Raw genomic sequence first — 17,234 nt, 5'->3', positions numbered from 1 at the left:
GAGGCTCAAGTCATTTACATCCAGTGGCATCATGAAAGAGGCAGCTGTGCCAACAGGAGAGGCCATATGTAACTTGAGTAGTTTATCAGGGTTTTCATTTCCTGCACAGATGGGCAAGAATTACTAAACACTGCTCAGCCCTGAGAAAACACCTGGTATTCAAGGACATTTTCATATTGAAACACCAAATTGAATGGTATAACTAAAAATCAAGATCTTTCCATAACACCAAAGCAAGATCTCTATTAAATGCAAAGGGGTGTCTCATAATTAAGATTAAAGATGCAAGTGACAAGTGTCACTTCCTCATTTTCCTACTCGATGTGCTACTGGAGCAGAGACAACTAGGTGGAAGGTAATTCTGCCTATTCCAGGAGTATTTTAAAGTATCAAATTCTAGTTTTAAGAATCTTTATCTTTGTGACTTAAAGTTCATCAGGGACTTTAAGGCAAAATGGATGTTGAAAGACCACATCACTGTTCACTAAAGCTCAAGTCTAAACACTATTTTAACTACTTCACCTCTAAACACCACTGGTAGTCTGAGGAATTAGGGAATGAACTGAGGTAGAATGTTTGAATGAAACTGATATACACAAAACTCTGTTTCATCAAGGAATTTAACCATTGCCTGAACTACCTCTTCTTGGCCATACTGAGATTGAACCCAGGAGTGTTTTACAACTGAATTACATTCCATCCTTTTTTTTTTTTTTCATTTTATTTTGAGACAGGTTTCACCAAGTTGCCAAGGCTGGTCTCACACTTGCAATCCTCCTACCTCAACCTGCTGAGTAGCTGAGTTTGCACGTGTGCACCACTGGGTCCAACTCCAAACCATACTATTTCAATAAAATCTAAATGACATCTTAGGTACTGCTACAAAAAGATTCAATAAAATCAACTGATCAAGTAGAAAGAACACTGGACCCAAGTTGGATTATAATACTAAATCATCACTATCTACTTTAGGCTTTCGTTTCTAAATCTGTAAGTTAGATAACTTTTAGCTATTATTTTTAATTTTGGTTAAAAACAAAACGGCATCTTTTGCTTCCTGTAACTACAAGCCAAAGGTAACTTCCCCTCACCAACAAGTCATCAAAGAATGAGGACAAATATGCAAGCAACACTGCCACCCAGTGACCTGTCAACTCTTAAAGAATAACCATGTAACTGAACTTTACATAGAGTTTTTCTATTCCTCATTCTTACAGATCCCAAACCCTCTCTGTGAACTCAGAAACCATTTCCAATTCCAGAGTTGAACATTTTTAACTCAGTCAAGATTGCCTTCTAACACTGACAATCCACAGCAGTGAGCTGCTCTCGGCATGAAGCATTCTATGGGTTTTAGAATGACAAAACAGTCTGCCTCACACTAATCTCAGCTGTGAAATTTATTTTTAATCCAAAATACTCCTCCTTTCATGACAATTTAAGTTCCTCACTGACATGAATGTTGTTTCAATTACAATTTAGAGGAAAGCAGAGAGATTATCTATTGCATTTACTTAAGTGTAGGAATACAAACATCTCAAAAAGTCCAAAACACTTAAGAAGTTTTATTGAAAACGATAAAATACAGAAACACCAGATTCTCATTTTAAAGTAAAAATGACAGCATCTTCCAGAACTTTCTTAGTACTGCACCAAAAACAAAACCAAGTTCCAGATCCAAAAGAACAAATGAACCCGCTGGTAAATTTTTCTCATGGTTCTAAGCCCTACCTTTGTTATTTTTCTAAATTTTACATTGTACCTGGTTCAAAAATGAGTAGTATATAAGAAAACTGATTAATAGTTGTGAGAACTGGACTTTCTTAAAAAAACAAACAAACAAACAAAAACCCAAAAAACAAAAAAAAAACAAAAATAAAAAACCACACACACACACACACACCCTACTCAAACTCAGAGGAAAATATACATTTGTTCATTAAAGCTCACCTGCTTTATTTTTTCTCTTCACACATTAGTATCTTAAGCCAATGTTTGATCCATGCTGCAAAAACTGTACAAAATTAAAAGACCTGTTAATTCCCTAGGGAAACCTTAAGGCAAGCAAAAGCCTTATGTTCTAAAAGAAAAATAAAATGCATTAGGATGGTGGAGACGGCTCAGATGAATAAGCACCACAAGAATGATGAAGAAAAATTTTTGTACAAACATATGCAAGAAGATAAAGTTCAAAAAGAAGCATTAAACATCCATTTTCCTGCAGAAATAATTACATCAGATAACCTGACTGAGAAACAAACTGTTTGGATTTTAATTAACAGAGTCTCAATTGTCCCCTATGTCACCCATTGTATCAGAGCCTTGTTTGAAGCTCTCCTTTCCTTCTCACGGTGCAGACCACTGACCAGAGGCCTCCCCAACAATTCCCATAGAAGATAATCTTGGTGTGTTCTGGATCTGTCTTTGGAAAGCTGCCATCTGCCTTTCCACCCTAACACCAGGACTAACTCCAAACCCCAGGAAGTCCCTTCATGTTTTTGAGTTGTACTAAAAACAAACTTTTTAGCACAGAGATTTCTTTAAGGCTACAAACTTTACAAGTTGGTCCCATTAAACAATGACCTCAAGGCAGGAGTTTTTCAAACTGCATGAATCAAACACTTGCACATTTCAACAGAATACAGTTTACATTCATCTCTAAGTTTGAGATTAAGAAACTATTAGCTGGTTTCCAACTGGTTTCAATACTGGTTTGAAGTCTGAATAATTTTACTGTGTAGACATTAAATATTTTGTTTAAATATTAAACATTAAATCTTTTCCTGACTATCCAGACAGAAATAGAGAAAGCAGAAACAACAGGCAAGAGAAGAAACAGTCTAACAGACTTGTGACTTCTACACCATCTGTAACAAGGGGAGGGATTTCAGTATGGGTTTCAAAAATGCCTGGAAGCTGGTTTCTATAAATTCACCTCTACTTGGCATAAACAAATGTTTTCTACAAAACGTATCTGATTCCTACAAAGAGGGAAGAAACCTGGAAAATAAAAAGAACGGGGATGGTCTCCTGTTGGGTGATGAAAGGGCCAGTACTACACTATTACACGCATTTAATAATTTATAGTGGATGTTCTATAGCAGTAAAGGAATTGTCATTTTACCTTGCACAGAGTTCTTGCCACACAGAAGAGCTCTTCCTGAGAAATTGAAAACTTTAATCCTGGCTATTCCAAAAGGACATCTTGAGCCTGGTTTAGGTACTCAAGAAGATAAAGATTTCCTGCCAGCAGGAAGCCATCCTCTATTAACTCTTAGGCTTACTGCACAACAGTTTAAGCACCAGACAAATTGGCTATTTCATAAATTTCAATGTCACTTGCCCATATATTGTTAATCATTCACTGCTTTTGAAATTAACATTTAAAAACTCAACTTGCTAATACTATCTTGCCTTTTTTTAAACTATAGAGGTTATCAATGTTGGGTTCAGCTGACACTGCACTTCCTCAGGCTTAATTAAAGGATGCTTCTCTCATAAGCAATTTGCAGATGGGTTATCTCACATTCTTTTTAACTATCAAAGTTAATTAAGCTGTAAACACTGAACAACCTGGTTTATCAATTATGCAAGGGAGATCAAGGAGCAACATTAGAAGGGAAAACCTTTTCTTCATATTTTCATTGCATTTACCCGAGGCAGAGAGGAGCCACAATGATGTTTATAGCCAGCTATGTTAGATTGACAACTAATACACACATTTCACAGCCTCTATTAAATTTCTTATGAAGAGGCTTAAGCTAATGCTTTCTTTCCTCCTTCTCCCCAATCACGTACACCACTGCATACAGCTCAAATCCACAGGCTAGGCTGTGACTCCCCTTTTCAACTCAAGAATGTTCTCAAAGTGTATGAATGGCTTACAAAGTGACAAATGACTTAAGTAACCCTTACACATACAGCTTCCCTACTTGCTTTTGAAGAGACTAACATTCTTTAACAAGCCTGCTAGGACACTGCTCTTCCCTTAAGACAAGCTTCCTTGGCAAAAAGTTGAAGTCAATAAATGGCTACCCAAAATGAGAGTCCCACCCCAAATCACAGGTGGAAATATTATTACACCCGTTTCATAAAACTTTCAAGTCCCTATACTATGCAAGTAGGCTCATTACTAAACAAGGGAGCCTTCTAAAATTTGACAACTGTAGTGTAGAAACTGGTTTCTAGAGTTCCATCTCTTCTTCTGTGCTAGCAGCTGTTTCCAAACTATTGTAAAGAGGCATCCCTGTTTGCCGAGGTTCCAAGAACAGTTCAGTTCTCTGTGGGAAGGCAGTGCCAGCAGCTGCATGCTTAGTTTGGCTCTCTCCCGTGTAGTTCTTAGCATCAGATGATGGCTTTGGCTTATCAGAAAGGAGTTCAGGGAGAGGTTTCCAGAGCACAAGCTCCATGGAAGGACGGCTCCTAAGATACAAAATACAGATTTTTATCAAAAAAATTTAGGACATGGAAGTAAAAGCTGTATATTGCAAAGGTACTGTTTGCTACCTAATACCTTACAATTCAGAACCAATGCCACCTAAACAGGAACTTCAGGACAATACAAAGGACCTTCAGAAAGGCAACTAAAATACATAAAATCTCACAGTTCTGTAAGTTGGTTTTTCTTTTTTTTTTTTTTTTTTTTTGGGGGGGGGGTGCTGTTTGGGGGATCAAACACCAGGGGCTCACATGTACTCTACCACTGACCTATATCCCTAGTCCTATGTATATTTTTAATCAGACCAACTAGTTGTACTGATGCTGTGATTAGATATAATACAAACATCCAATGTAGAAAATAGAGCCTTTGATTTAATGTCATATTTTTTGTTTTTGTTTGGTATTGAACCCAGAGGCATCAAGCTACATCCTCAGTTTTTTTTTTTTGAGACAGTGTCTTAATAAGTTGCTGAGGTTCCTTGAAATTGTGATCTTCCTATTTCAGTCTACTGAGTGGTGGGATTACAGGTGTTAACCACCATGCCTGGCTAATGTTGTAATATTTTTAGTGGCAGATGTGGGTCACTATCCCTGAAACCCCACAAGTGCTGAACCCAGGGCCTCAAGCATGCAGGGAAGGCACTCTATCACTGAGCCACAGCCTCAGCCCTGTGGGTAGATGATGGCAAATCATTATAAATAAAAACAGTGGACCAACATATTGAAGTATCTCACATGCCTTTTCCTTAATACAGTTATGAAGGACAATGCTTTGCAGTTAAGCCAAAATGACTTGTCATGCACATAAAGTCATGTATTCTCTCAAACCCTCGTGGTAGTGCAATTTTCTAGAACCCAAAGGCTAGCTTCTGGAAAACTGCCAAGAGCAGCAGGTGCTCTGTTTTAGGCTGGAGGGCAAGGTGACCTGCTTACTTTTGGTTAAACTATTTGCTCTCCCTCAGGACTAGGTAGTTAATTATAAACCCAAGCCAGGGCACTGACAAATACCTCTGTGATCTAACACCAAGCAGCAGCTGAACTTCAGTGTAAGAAGGCAACAGTGCTTCATCTCTTTGGCATCAAGGAGACTAGCATCCTATGAGGCTTTTTTGGAAAACCAAAACTTACTTTCCTTGAGTACCAAGTCTACCTACCGTCTTTTGTAAGCATTATTTAAATGGCACTTTAAAACTGGCCTACTACTATATGGAGTATATAATGACCACTTGAGATCTTCTAAGCTCAGGGACTGGAGGATTACGGAGTGCATCATTAGTGTGTGTGTGTTTTTTTTTTTTTAAAAAGAAAGTTTCCTTTTTAAAAAAATCTTTAAAAATTTTTAGTTGTCAATGGACATTTATTTATTTATTTATATGTGGTGCTGAGAATCGAGCCCAGTACCTCACACAAGCCAGGTAAGTGCTCCACCATTGAGCCACAACCCCAGTCCTCATTATTAGTTCTTATATTAATGGATCCCCAGGCCACTTTGCTTTTGAGGCTCTTGTGTTTGCTTCCCAGTTTTCCTTCCTTGTTCTCTGCTGTAATGAGGAGTGAGTTTGTTCTGTTCTCACTTGTTGTTTCTGTTTCTACTCTGATAATCTAGGCAACCAGAAAACTGAGCTCTTAAAACTATGTTTTACTTTTTTCCCCATGGCACTGGAGATGGAACCCAGAGCACTCTACCACTGAATCACACCCCAAGCCCTTTTGTTTTTCTTCTGAGACAGGGTCTCATTAAATTGTGAAAGCTGGCCTTGAACTTGTGATCCTCCTGCCTCGGCCTCCTGAGTCACTGGGATTACAGGCTTGTGGCCTGGTTTAAACTATGTTTTAAATTAAGAGCAAAAGAGCTCTGCTAAAGGCCCTGGGAGGTTATACTCTTAGCCAAGAATATGGGCTCTGGTTTGTGGCCTCTGTGAAAACTATTTGGGCTCCTGGGACACTTTCTTTGCTGCTTAGGTCTCTATGGTGTTTCTGGAAAACAGAACCAGATAAAGCAGAGGTATCAAAATCGGGTTCCTAAATCCTACTACTAGAATTTAAGAGAATGGACTCTCTCTTGTCTGTCTTTCCATTCCCAAATATTAAACTGCAGTGCATTTCAGGGCTTCACGAAGAATCCAGGAGGAAGGTAGCAAGGTGCCTCTCCTGCATACTTCAAACTCCTGCTTGCACAACACTGTGCTCACCCAAAATCAACTAAGAAAAAGTCTGTTTCCAACCTGGGCTAAATATAAATCCACCCTGCTTTCACTTGCCTGGTGATCAGAAGATGAAGAGTTGACTAGGACAGGACGCAGTGTCTAGACTAGCTAGTGTTTTCCTTTCAAGATCATAATTAAATGGAATCTGGATATCAAAACTTACACAGAGGGGCTGGGGTTGTGGCTCAGTGGTACAGCACTTGCCTAGTTTGCGTGAGGTACTGGGTTTGATCCCCAGCACCATGTTAAAACAAAACAAAGCAAAACAAAACAAAAAAATTAACAAAGGTATTATGTCCATGTACAACTAAAAATATTTAAAACAAAAAACTTACATAGATTCAATCATCTTCTTCGTAAAGACTTCATCAAATTCTCTCTTCAAACCTGTTTTCATGGTGTCAGAAAGGACAAGACTGGGGAGATGGTTAACGTTTCTGTCAGCCTCGACTTCTTCATCTTCATCAATAATTCTAAATAAAGGCAGGAGCAAAGAAAGAAAAAAATATTTAGTCAAGCTAACATATATTCTTCTAGTAACTAGAAAACATTTTGAACATTCCAAAAATAAAAAAGATAAAAGCAACAGGTGCTATAGCAAAAGATCAAATTAGGCTATATCTCAGTTAAAAAGAAAAATCTGCAAGGTGGCGCACGCCTGTAATCCTAGTGGCTCAGGAGGCCGAGGCAGGAGGATCACAAGTTCAAAGCCAGCCTTAATAACTTAGAGAGGCCCTAAGCAACTTAGAGAGATCCTGTCTCTAAATAAAATATAAAAAGAACTGGGGAGGGGCTGGGGCTGTGGTTCAACAATGGAGCACTCGCCTAGCACGTGTGAGACACTGGGTTTGATACTCAGCACCACATATAAATGAATAAATAAAATGGAGGTATTGTGTCCATCTACAACTAAAAATATTAAGAAAAAAAAAGGGTTGGGGATATGGCTCAGTGGTTGAGTGTCCCGGGTTCAATGTGCAGCACAAAAAAAAAAAAAAAAAAAAAAAAAAAAATCCAAATAATGTCAATGGAAAAGTATGTATGGAAGAGTGGTTTAACATTTCATTTTGGGCTGGGGTTGTGGTTCAGGGGTAGAGTGCTTGCCTGGAATGCATGAGGCACTGGGTTCCATCCTTAGCACCACATAAAAATGAATAAATAAAATACAGGTATTATGTCCACCTAGAACTAAAAAAATTTTTTTTTAAATTCCACTTAATAAAAAAGTTTTATAAACAATGGAATAAAATCTGAAGAACGTGTCCCAGAGAACTACCACCTCATAAATCAAATATTTGTAGATAGTAAATAAAAATGCTTATTACAGTTCTACAGCAACTCGTTTTAACATTTAAAAATATTTTTTAGTTGTCAATAGATCTTTCTTTAATTTTTTAAAATATAAATTTTTTAGTAGTAGGCGGACACCATATCTTTATTTTATTTTTCATGTGGTGCTGAGGATGGAACCCAGGGCCTCACACATGCCAAGCAAGCACTCTACCACTGAGCCACAACCCCAGCCCAAAAGTATGTCATTTTTTGAGGGGACAGGGGATTGAATTTGGGGGCAGTAGACCACTAAGCCATATCGCCAGCCCTATTTTATATTTTATTTAGAGACAGTGTTCTCACTGAGTTGCTTAGGGCCTTGCTCTTGCTGAGGCTGGCTTTGAACTCATGATCCTCCTGCCTCAGCCTCCCAAGTTGGCTCACTTTAACATTTAAAGCCTTTATTTTTATAGTCTTTCTGAGAGGCTGAGACTCACAGCATCACCAAATGGTCAATCAGACCAACTTAAAAGAGGAGAGATATTACAAAGGAATAGCCGCCAAATCAACAACATGTGCTGTCCACTTACCTGTCCTCAATCTCCTGAAGTCTCCTTCGGGCAACTTCACACTGTGGTTCTCCAGACGTCTGATCCATTTCTTCAAAAACAGCATCCAACATTCCAGGTACAGAAAGGCCACTAGTGCATGGATTTACTCCATGACCCTCTACATCCTGATGTGTACAGAGTATCCAATTATTAGGACCAGCACAAAGTTCTGCTTCAGTAAGTCGTTTCTTTCTTACTGGACACCTGGGAGAAAGAAAGGAGGAAAAAAGGAAGGAAATTCAATAAAACCCCCAAATATATAAGTGAAATGTCTATTATCTCTATCTGTAACCAAACTCTTTATCTGGTTAAGTTACATCTTTTTCTCACATTGTGTTATTATAAGACGGAAAGTTATACATTTCCCTGCCTGTGATTCCCAGTCTGAGATATTTTCTTCTTCTGTTCTTCACTAACTAAGCACTGACAAGATTTTACCTATTAAGAGTACAGCATTCATTGTGGGAACTTAAAAGTTGTCTTTAGTTTTTTGGTTCTGGAAAGGTCAAGCAGGAAGCAAAGAAAAAATGACAAAGCAGCGATTCAGCAACAGCCGTATTTTATTAACTGCTGCTGTTCCCTAAACACAGGGGGAAGTGATCTGGCACACAGCCTACGCTTCCTTAGGGCAAAAATGTGTACCTCACTTGGTATGTTTCAAGTATTACAAGTGCATTACAGGTGATACCACTGATTTCTTAGTTCCTCCGAAATTTCACAGGGTATCATTAGTCTCTCAGTCCTTGATCAATAATGGGGTCCTCTTTTCTTCTACCTTGTAACATACTACCTCCATTTTCTGGACAAATTTGTAATTACACAGAGACCTTAGCATTCAAAAAACCCAACTTCTTTTGTAGATTTGGAGGCTAGAACCTAGAAAGTTCACAGTGATACTCCAAAGTATCACAGTAAGGTAATGAGTTGTGTGTTGGGGTCCAGATCCCAGAGCTCCTGGATCCTACCTCTATGCTATTTTCACTAAGTCTCACTACCTCCTCTGAGAAATTCAACTGCTTGTTCAAGCTTTTATTGTTAACTTGTATTTGCAAGAGTTTATGGCAAGTCCTGGTTTTAACTGAAAACTATCTGAAGCAAGTAAAATATATAAGTAGCCCTATTTTAAGTATTTAGACCAGAAGGACTTTATGTCCTGAGCATCAGCAAGTGCAATCTCAAGACCAGAACACAGTTTTATAACCAAAAAAATCATTAATGGCTACCACAGTTTCTGATTTGCTAAATCAAGGGCCAAAGGAAACTGCATGTATTTTATAAGGGGAAATTTCTATTCCTTATTAAGAATGAAAATCAACGTTAAAGGCTCTGTCAATATAAAATCTGCCAAGTAATAATGCTCTCTTGAGACAGATATGGTGGTGCATGCCTATAATCCCAGCAGCTTGGGAGGGATTCAAAGTTCAAAACCAGCCTCACTAACTTACTGAGACCCTGACTCTAAATAATAATATAAAAAAAGCGGGGTGGGGAGGTGGCTCAGTGGTTAAGGGCCCTTGGGTTGTCACCGGTACCACAAAGAAGAAAAAAAAAGATTCTAGATACTAATAAGAGCTATAAATGCAGCAGTTGGACAGTGCGTATCTGCTAGACACCCAAATATATAGCTCCACCTCCTCCCAAGGCCTCAATCTCTCTATTCATAAAAAGTGGTTAACTTTTGTGGGGTTTTATTTTGGTGGTACTGGGGATTGAACAGGGCCTTCACATGCTAGGGAAGTGCTCTACCACTGAGCTACTCCAGCCCTTTTTATTTTGAGACAGTCTCACTAAGTTCCCCAGGCTGGTCTTGAACTCATGATTCTCCTGTCTCAGTCTCCCAGGTAGCTAGGATTATAGGTGTGTACCATTGTGCCTGGCAGTTTCCACGCTTTTTAATTTTATTAAAGTACTAAAACTGTTTACCCAACACCATTTCAGGGAGCCCAAAAATATAAAACAGAACCAAAAGTGGGCTGGGGATAGAGCTCAGTGGTAGAATGCTTGGTGCAATCCCCAGTACCCACAAAGAAAAAAAATTTTTTTTTGCGTAACTCACACCAATTTCAATAAAAAAATAAATATCTGGTCTTGTGGTTTTTAAACTAAGGCAACTTTCAAATCTACTGTTTCATAAAGCTATGTACCAATAAGTTGAGAAAATTCAAGGTGTCTGATAGGAAAAAAAAAATTCACATGCAAAGTTAAAAAATGACGGGCAAATGTGAGGCAACTTTTTTTTTTTGTACTGGGAATTTAGTCCAGGAGAGCTTTACTACTGAGCTACATCCCCAGTCAAACTTTTCATTTTGAGACTGGGTCTCCCTAAGTTGCTTAGGGCCTTGTTAAGTTGCTGAGGCTGGCTTTGAACTCTTGATCCTCCTGCCTCAGCCACCCGAGTCGCTGGGATTACACGCAGGCAGCACCTGGCAACGAGGTCAACTTTTACAATATAAATACTAAACTTTTCCTTAACAGAGACTTCTTATAAATCGCAAGAAAAAACCCCAATAAGTCGATAAAAAAATTTGCAGAAACATGGAACAATCTATACAAAGTGAAATACAAATGGTTTAAGTGAAAAGATGTTAAATACTAATTAAAACAAGTGATTTCAATTTCTTTCACCTTTAATGATAAAATTCTATATAAATAAAGTATATCAGACAATTTAATGAGCAATTACAAAATAAACATCTATAAAAATACCATATAAAATACAGAACTCTGGGTTGGGGTTGTGGCTCAGTGGTAGAGTGCTCGTCTAGCACGTGTGAGGAACTGGGTTTGAACCTCAGCATCACATAAAAATAAATAAAGTCACTGTGTCTATCTACAACTAAAAAAAAAAGATACAGAACTCTGCCAGTATCCCCAAATGTCAATCTATTCCCTCCTTTCTGGAGGTACTCTCCTTCAGATCTTTTATGGTAACTATTTCCTTAAAAAAAAAAAAAAAAAATCACATATATAGGCAAACCTACAAAACAATGTTTAATTTTGCCTGCTTCTGAACTTTATATTAGGGAATTATACACACTCTTGCAGTATTTATTTTGCTCAGGTTATGCTATGATACATAGTGTTGATCAGTACAATTTGCTTTTTTTTTTTTTTTAAAAGAGTCGGCATCAATTTTTTTTTTTTTAAGTTATAGATGGATACCTTTATTTTTATGTGGTGCTGAGGACTGAACCCAGTGCCTTGCACTACACATTCTAGGGGTGTGCTCTACAACTGAGCCACAGTCCCAGCCCCTGCTTTTGTTTTTTCTGTATAGATTCTACTGTATGGGGCTGTGGTTGTAGCTCAGTGGTACAGTGCTTGCCTATCATGTTTGAGGCACTGGGTTCTTTGATCCTCAGCACCATATAAAAATAAAATAAAGGTATTGTGTTCATTTACAACTAAAAATATTTTTAAAAAATAATTCTACTGTATGAATTTGTAATTTGTTTTATCTACTTCACTCTATAGGACACTGGGGTTATTTCCAGTTCTAAGCTATCATGAACAAGGATGCTAGGAACTTTCTTGTGCCTCCTGATGTGCCAACATATGAAGTTGGGTAAGGCATGCTCAGGAGGGGAATTGAGGGGTAAAAAGATATGTGCCTTCAACTTTGTTAGAGAATGCCAAACTATTTCCCAAAGTGTTTACTCCAATTTATAACCTCACTCATAGTCTTTGAGAGTTCCTGGTGCTCTACATCTAATCCAATAACTAGGGGGTACAGTCCTCTACAGCATAATATGATTTCCCAAAAGACGAATGAGATTGAACACTTTTTCATTTGATTGGTCACTTGGATATCCTCTTGGGGAATTTCCATTGGACTGTTTATGAGATGCAACTTTTTAACTATCAGTTAAGCAGCAAACAGTTTGAAAACAGTTCGGTGAGAAGATGGAGAAAAAGACATTCCCACTGTTAACAGGAGTAAAAACTGTCAACAACTCTTGTTTAAAATTTAAAACCTGCACATTTTAAGATCCAGTAATTCCCTATCAAGGAATTCATTCAAGAGGCTAGGGATGTAGCTCAGTGGTAGAGCATTTGCCTAGCATGCACAAGGCCCTGGGTTTGATCTGCAGCACCGCAAAACAACAACATCAACAACAAAGCAACCTTTCATCCACTTGCAAACACAAAAAAACTTCAAAAGAACAGTCATGGTAGACTTGTTCATAAGAGCAAAATGTAGAAATAACCTAGAAATTCATTACTAGGAGACTGGTTATCTATACCTAGTCCCACAACAGAACTGCATTTACTGCTGACCAAAAAAAAAAAATTAGGTAGAACTTTATGTGCTGATAAGGAACAAGCTACGGCAGAGTAAAATGAAAGACCAATGTGTTGCACACTGTGAACAGTATCTATGCAAAAAAAAAAAAAAAAAAAAAAGAACAGTATATACAATTACAAACTTGTCAGTTTTTAGATTATCTTCTAAAGAAGAAACAGGTAACAGGGTTGCCTCTGGGGAGAACTGAGAGGTACACGAAGGACTTTTCAGTATGTATCCTTTGGTTCTTTTACTTGATCTGTAATCCTAATAATATTAACATAGTTTAATATTCAAATATCACGACTGGTTACAGAGTAAAGTTTTCCTTGGCTGTGCCAGCCACCCCTTTTCTTTCCCTACAAGGAAACCAATGTTACCAGTTTCTTGCGCCCGCTTCCAGAGGCACACCTGTTTCACCTTGTCACCTAGAACAGGGTTTAGGACAGCCCTATTTTAAATCAACAGCGCCCACAAAATGAATAAAAGGCCCCTGAGACTTACTCGTCGTCCTCCGCCTCCCGCTTGTGCTTCTTTTTACAGTGAACGGAAACACTGTTGAAACAAACAAAAACCACTCAACTGAGAAACGGACGTGGGTCGAGGTTCCAGCACCCTCTCTTTCTTGATCCAAGAATCCTGCTCCCCCGCCACACACCCGGGGTCCCCCCGCTGGCCGAGTGGGACGGAGACGGGTCACCAGCTCAGTCAGGTAACGCTGGCTGGTCCCGACCTAACCACACACCCCGGGAGGGAGCCCCGAGGCTGCGTCAAGGTAGTGGGAGGTGAGGGAGGGCCACCAGGGGACCGTGGGCGCAGGCTGCGTGCTCCGCACTCCTTCCAGGATCTCACTACCAGGACCCATTTCTGCGCCCGCACTGCCGACGGGGAAGCGGCGTCCGAGAGGCGCTGAAAGTTGTCACCACCAGCGGCCGCGCCGCGGTCTGCCAGGGAAGCGCGCCGAGTACGCCGAGGGGCACTCCGGCTCAGGTCGCCCGGCTTCCAATGGGAAAAGTCTCAGTTCTCGGGGGCTCGGCCGGCCCGAGGCTCCGCCTGGACTGCCGGGCGGTGCGACCTCCGCGATTTACAGTTAACGTCTCCGGGACCAGCTCCTCCTCCGTACGCGGGGTTGGGAGCCTCCCGCCGAGGGCGCTGGGGAGGGTTAACGAGCCCGCCCGCCCCGCGCCCGCCGGGCTCCTCACCGTCCGCGCGCCGCGCTCCCGCCGGGGCAGCTCGGGGCGGCGCGGGGTCCCGGCCGCGGGGCCAGCTCGGAGCCGTCGGCTCCCGGCGCGAAGGCCCGGCCAGGGAAGGCCGGCGACGACTGCAGGAAGTCCGAGCTGCCGCTCAAGGGGAGGCCGCTGAAGGGCCGGCCGAGCGCGGCCATGGTCGGAGAGACGAGGAAGCTGCGACCGCGGCCCCGGCCACCCGCGTCCCCAGGTCCGGCAGCTGCCGCCACTGCGACTGCCGAGAGACGCCCGCCTCCGAGCCCGCTTCGACCCCACGTCACGCCTTCTAGAACCCTCCACCCCGGGCCGCCCAGGGGCACGCCGGGATTTGTTGTGTGTGGAGAGCCGCTGCCGCGAGGGATGCCGGGAGTTGTGGTCCTTGCAGACTACAAGCAAGATGGCTGCCCCAAGACTTGGTCGCTGGGGCTTGGGGCTAGTTATCCCGTCCGCCTCTAGTGTGACCGCTGTTCGAATCCTCGGTCCTCAAGTAAGGTCCTTGTTCCTTAGTTTCCTCGGTAATGAAACGGAATATTAACAGTACCTGTCTTCACGGGGTCGATTTGAGGAGTGAATGAATTAAAGCCTCTAGGACTTAGCAATGTCACTCAGTGGTAGGGCACATGCTCAGCATGCACAAGACCCTCCGTTCGCTCCTGGCACCTCAAATATATAAAGAAAAGAAAACATCTAGAGCCCTCAGAGCACTGCCTGGCACACGTGCACTCCATATAACTGCCAATTCCTTCTGTGTTTTAATATAAATGAACTTGAGGTTACAGCATGCAAGATCAGTAAGAACCTCAGAGTGCTTGTGGAAGGTACTGGCAAAAAAGACTTTAGCCTCTCTCTGGGACATCCAGAAATGATAGGCAATGTCTCTTGCTTAGACTTGGCAGACAGGCTAGCAGAGTTGGTCTACCCCCATCAGTGATCATGCCTTTGCGGGGAGAGATTCTGGATAGAACCCGGGGGTACTTTACCACTAAGACATCCCCAGTATTTTTGTTGCTGAGGGTTTCCCTAAGTTACTAAGGTTGACCTTGAACAGCCTCCCCAATTGCTGGGATTACAAGTGTGTGCAACTGTGCTGGGCAGTCATGCCTCATTTTTAAAGTGTCTAGAATGGCACCATCATTCAATCTGCCTTACCTATGACTATGCCAGTGCCCTTCAGCCAAAGACCACAAACAACGCACTTGTCAGATTTAATGACTGAATAAAGTGAGGGAGTGTCTCAACAAAAGAGCTTTTTATAGGAGTTAGACTTGCTTTAGATCATTGGGAGAAGGTTCAGGAAAGGAGCTTTGCTCTGAAGTTAATACTAGCAAGAAGCAGGGATAATTCTGGAATGGGCATCTTGATTTTTTCAAGAAGGTGGAAGGGACAGCAAATGGGACTAAATCTGGATATCTGGTCATTTTTACAGTTTGGATGATGTTCAAGTTTTTGTTGTTGTTGTTGTTTCATACCAGTGATTGAACCCAGGGGCAATTAACCACCAAGTTACATCCCAGCCCTTTTTATTTAGATACTTTTTATTTTGAGACAGGTTTTTGCTAAACTGCTTAGGGCTTCACTAAATTGCAGAGTGCTGGCTTTGAACTTGGGATCCTCCTACCTCAACCTCTCAAGTTGCTGGGATTACAGGTGTGTGCCACCACACCTGATGTGGAAGAAAAGTAAAAAACAACAACAACAACAAAAACAAAACCATATATATATATATATTTTTTTTTTTTTCAGTTGTAGGTGGACACAATACCTTTATTTTATTTTTATGCGATGCTGAGAATTGAACCCAGGGCCTCATGCATGCTAGGCAAGCCCTCTACCACTGAGCCACATCCCCAACCCCGGGAGGATATTTTTTAAGGTGAGGAATGAAGTGGTCATTTGTAGAAATGACCCTGGACCTGGGTGTGGTTTTTGGTCAGAAAGGCAAAAGCTGTTCTGATGCAATTAGCTAGGCCTTGGTATCTTCCTATTAATCAATTTTATATAACATCGACATGAAAATAAACCAGGGATCCAGGTGTAGTTCAGTGGCAGATTATGTGCCTCATAAGCACAAGGTCCCCTGTTCCATCCCCAGCACTCAAAAAAAAAAAAAATTACTTTGAGGAAGGCAGTGAGTCATTTATTTATTTATTTAAGACAACATATTACTAAATTGCCCAGGCTGACCTTGAACTTGAGATCCTCATGCCTCAACTTCCTGAATCACTGAGATTCCAGGCATCGCCACCACAACCAGCTATATTTTCTTGGATTTTCTATTGAATTTCTCTCAGTCCCTCTCTGTCACCTCCAAACCTTTGCATACATTTGTCTTCCTCCCTGGTTAACAACTGCCATGTTTTGTATCCAAACTGAGCTTTCCAGTATAGTGGTGCTTTTGGGGCCAGAAGGAGGGAAGTACTACACATTACAGATGGGTATGGTGGTACAGGTTTGTAATCTCAGTGACTTGGAGGCTGAGGCCAGAGGATCTCAAGACCAGCCTCAATAATTTAGTGAGGGCTGGGGATATAGCTCAGTCGGTAGAGTGCTTGCCTCGCAAGCCCAAGGCCCTGGGTTCAAATCCCCAGCACTGCAAAAAAAAAAATAATAATAATAATTTAGTGAGGCTCTAAGCAACTTAGATCCTGTCTCAAGATAAAAAATAAAAATTAGGGATGTGGCTCAGTGGTAAAATGCCTCTGAGTTCAATCCCTGGTACCAAAAAATAAAAAAATAAGAAAAGTAAGTAGTTCTACTTTAAACTCTTGGAATACTTTATGAATATATTCCTCTTCCTCCTCCTGCTCCCTTTCCTCCTCCTTACCAGGGTTGAACCCAGAGTTGCTTAATCACTTAGACACATCACTAATTCCTTTTATTTTTTTGAGATAGGATCTTGCTAAATTGCTTAAGCCCTCACTAAGTTGCTGAGGCTGGCCTCAAACTTGTGATCCTCCTGCTTCGGCCTTCAAAGTCGCTGGGACTATAGGCAAGTGACATGTAGATCAGTCATGGAGCATTGCTTAGTACATACAAGGCCCTGGGTTCAATCTCCTGAAACCAAAAAAGAACAACAAAAATTGTAGGTTTGATACTATGGGTTAACTTAAAAAACTAATAATATTCTAAAGATTAGGTTTATAGCCAGGTGTGGTGGGTACACTTGTAGTCCCAGCTTGGGAATCTGAGACAG

At 40.9% G+C, this 17,234-nt stretch overlaps 1 protein-coding gene across 1 annotated transcript; it reads right to left on the bottom strand.

The window, feature by feature from the left end:
• Positions 1–1,545: 1,545 nt before the first annotated feature.
• Ccdc117 (coiled-coil domain containing 117) lies at positions 1,546–14,346 on the bottom strand. The gene is made up of 5 exons (XM_047562746.1): positions 14,018–14,346; positions 13,320–13,370; positions 8,510–8,734; positions 6,983–7,120; positions 1,546–4,422 (listed from the first exon to the last, which is right to left on the bottom strand). The coding sequence occupies exons 1-5, from the start codon at positions 14,197–14,199 to the stop codon at positions 4,185–4,187; spliced, it is 834 nt and encodes a 277-aa protein (XP_047418702.1). The 5' UTR covers positions 14,200–14,346; the 3' UTR covers positions 1,546–4,184.
• Positions 14,347–17,234: the final 2,888 nt, after the last annotated feature.

Source organism: Sciurus carolinensis, chromosome 8, assembly GCF_902686445.1.
Source record: "Sciurus carolinensis chromosome 8, mSciCar1.2, whole genome shotgun sequence".
Taxonomy (NCBI): domain Eukaryota; kingdom Metazoa; phylum Chordata; class Mammalia; order Rodentia; family Sciuridae; genus Sciurus; species Sciurus carolinensis.
The sequence above is the reverse complement of the archived record's forward strand: the minus strand, read 5'-3'. Positions and strand labels throughout refer to the sequence as shown.

What these genes read in the sequence shown, in the direction of transcription:
- Ccdc117 (XM_047562746.1), bottom strand. Translation starts at nt 14,199, where the DNA reads ATGGCCGCGCTCGGCCGGCCCTTCAGCGGCCTCCCCTTGAGCGGCAGC. An exon ending in CTTCAGGAGATTGAGGACAG is followed by an intron (nt 7,121 to 8,509) that starts GTAAGTGGACAG and finishes GCCTTTATTTAG; the next exon opens with AATTATTGATGAAGATGAAG. An exon ending in AAGAAGATGATTGAATCTAT is followed by an intron (nt 4,423 to 6,982) that starts GTAAGTTTTTTG and finishes TTTGTATCTTAG; the next exon opens with GAGCCGTCCTTCCATGGAGC.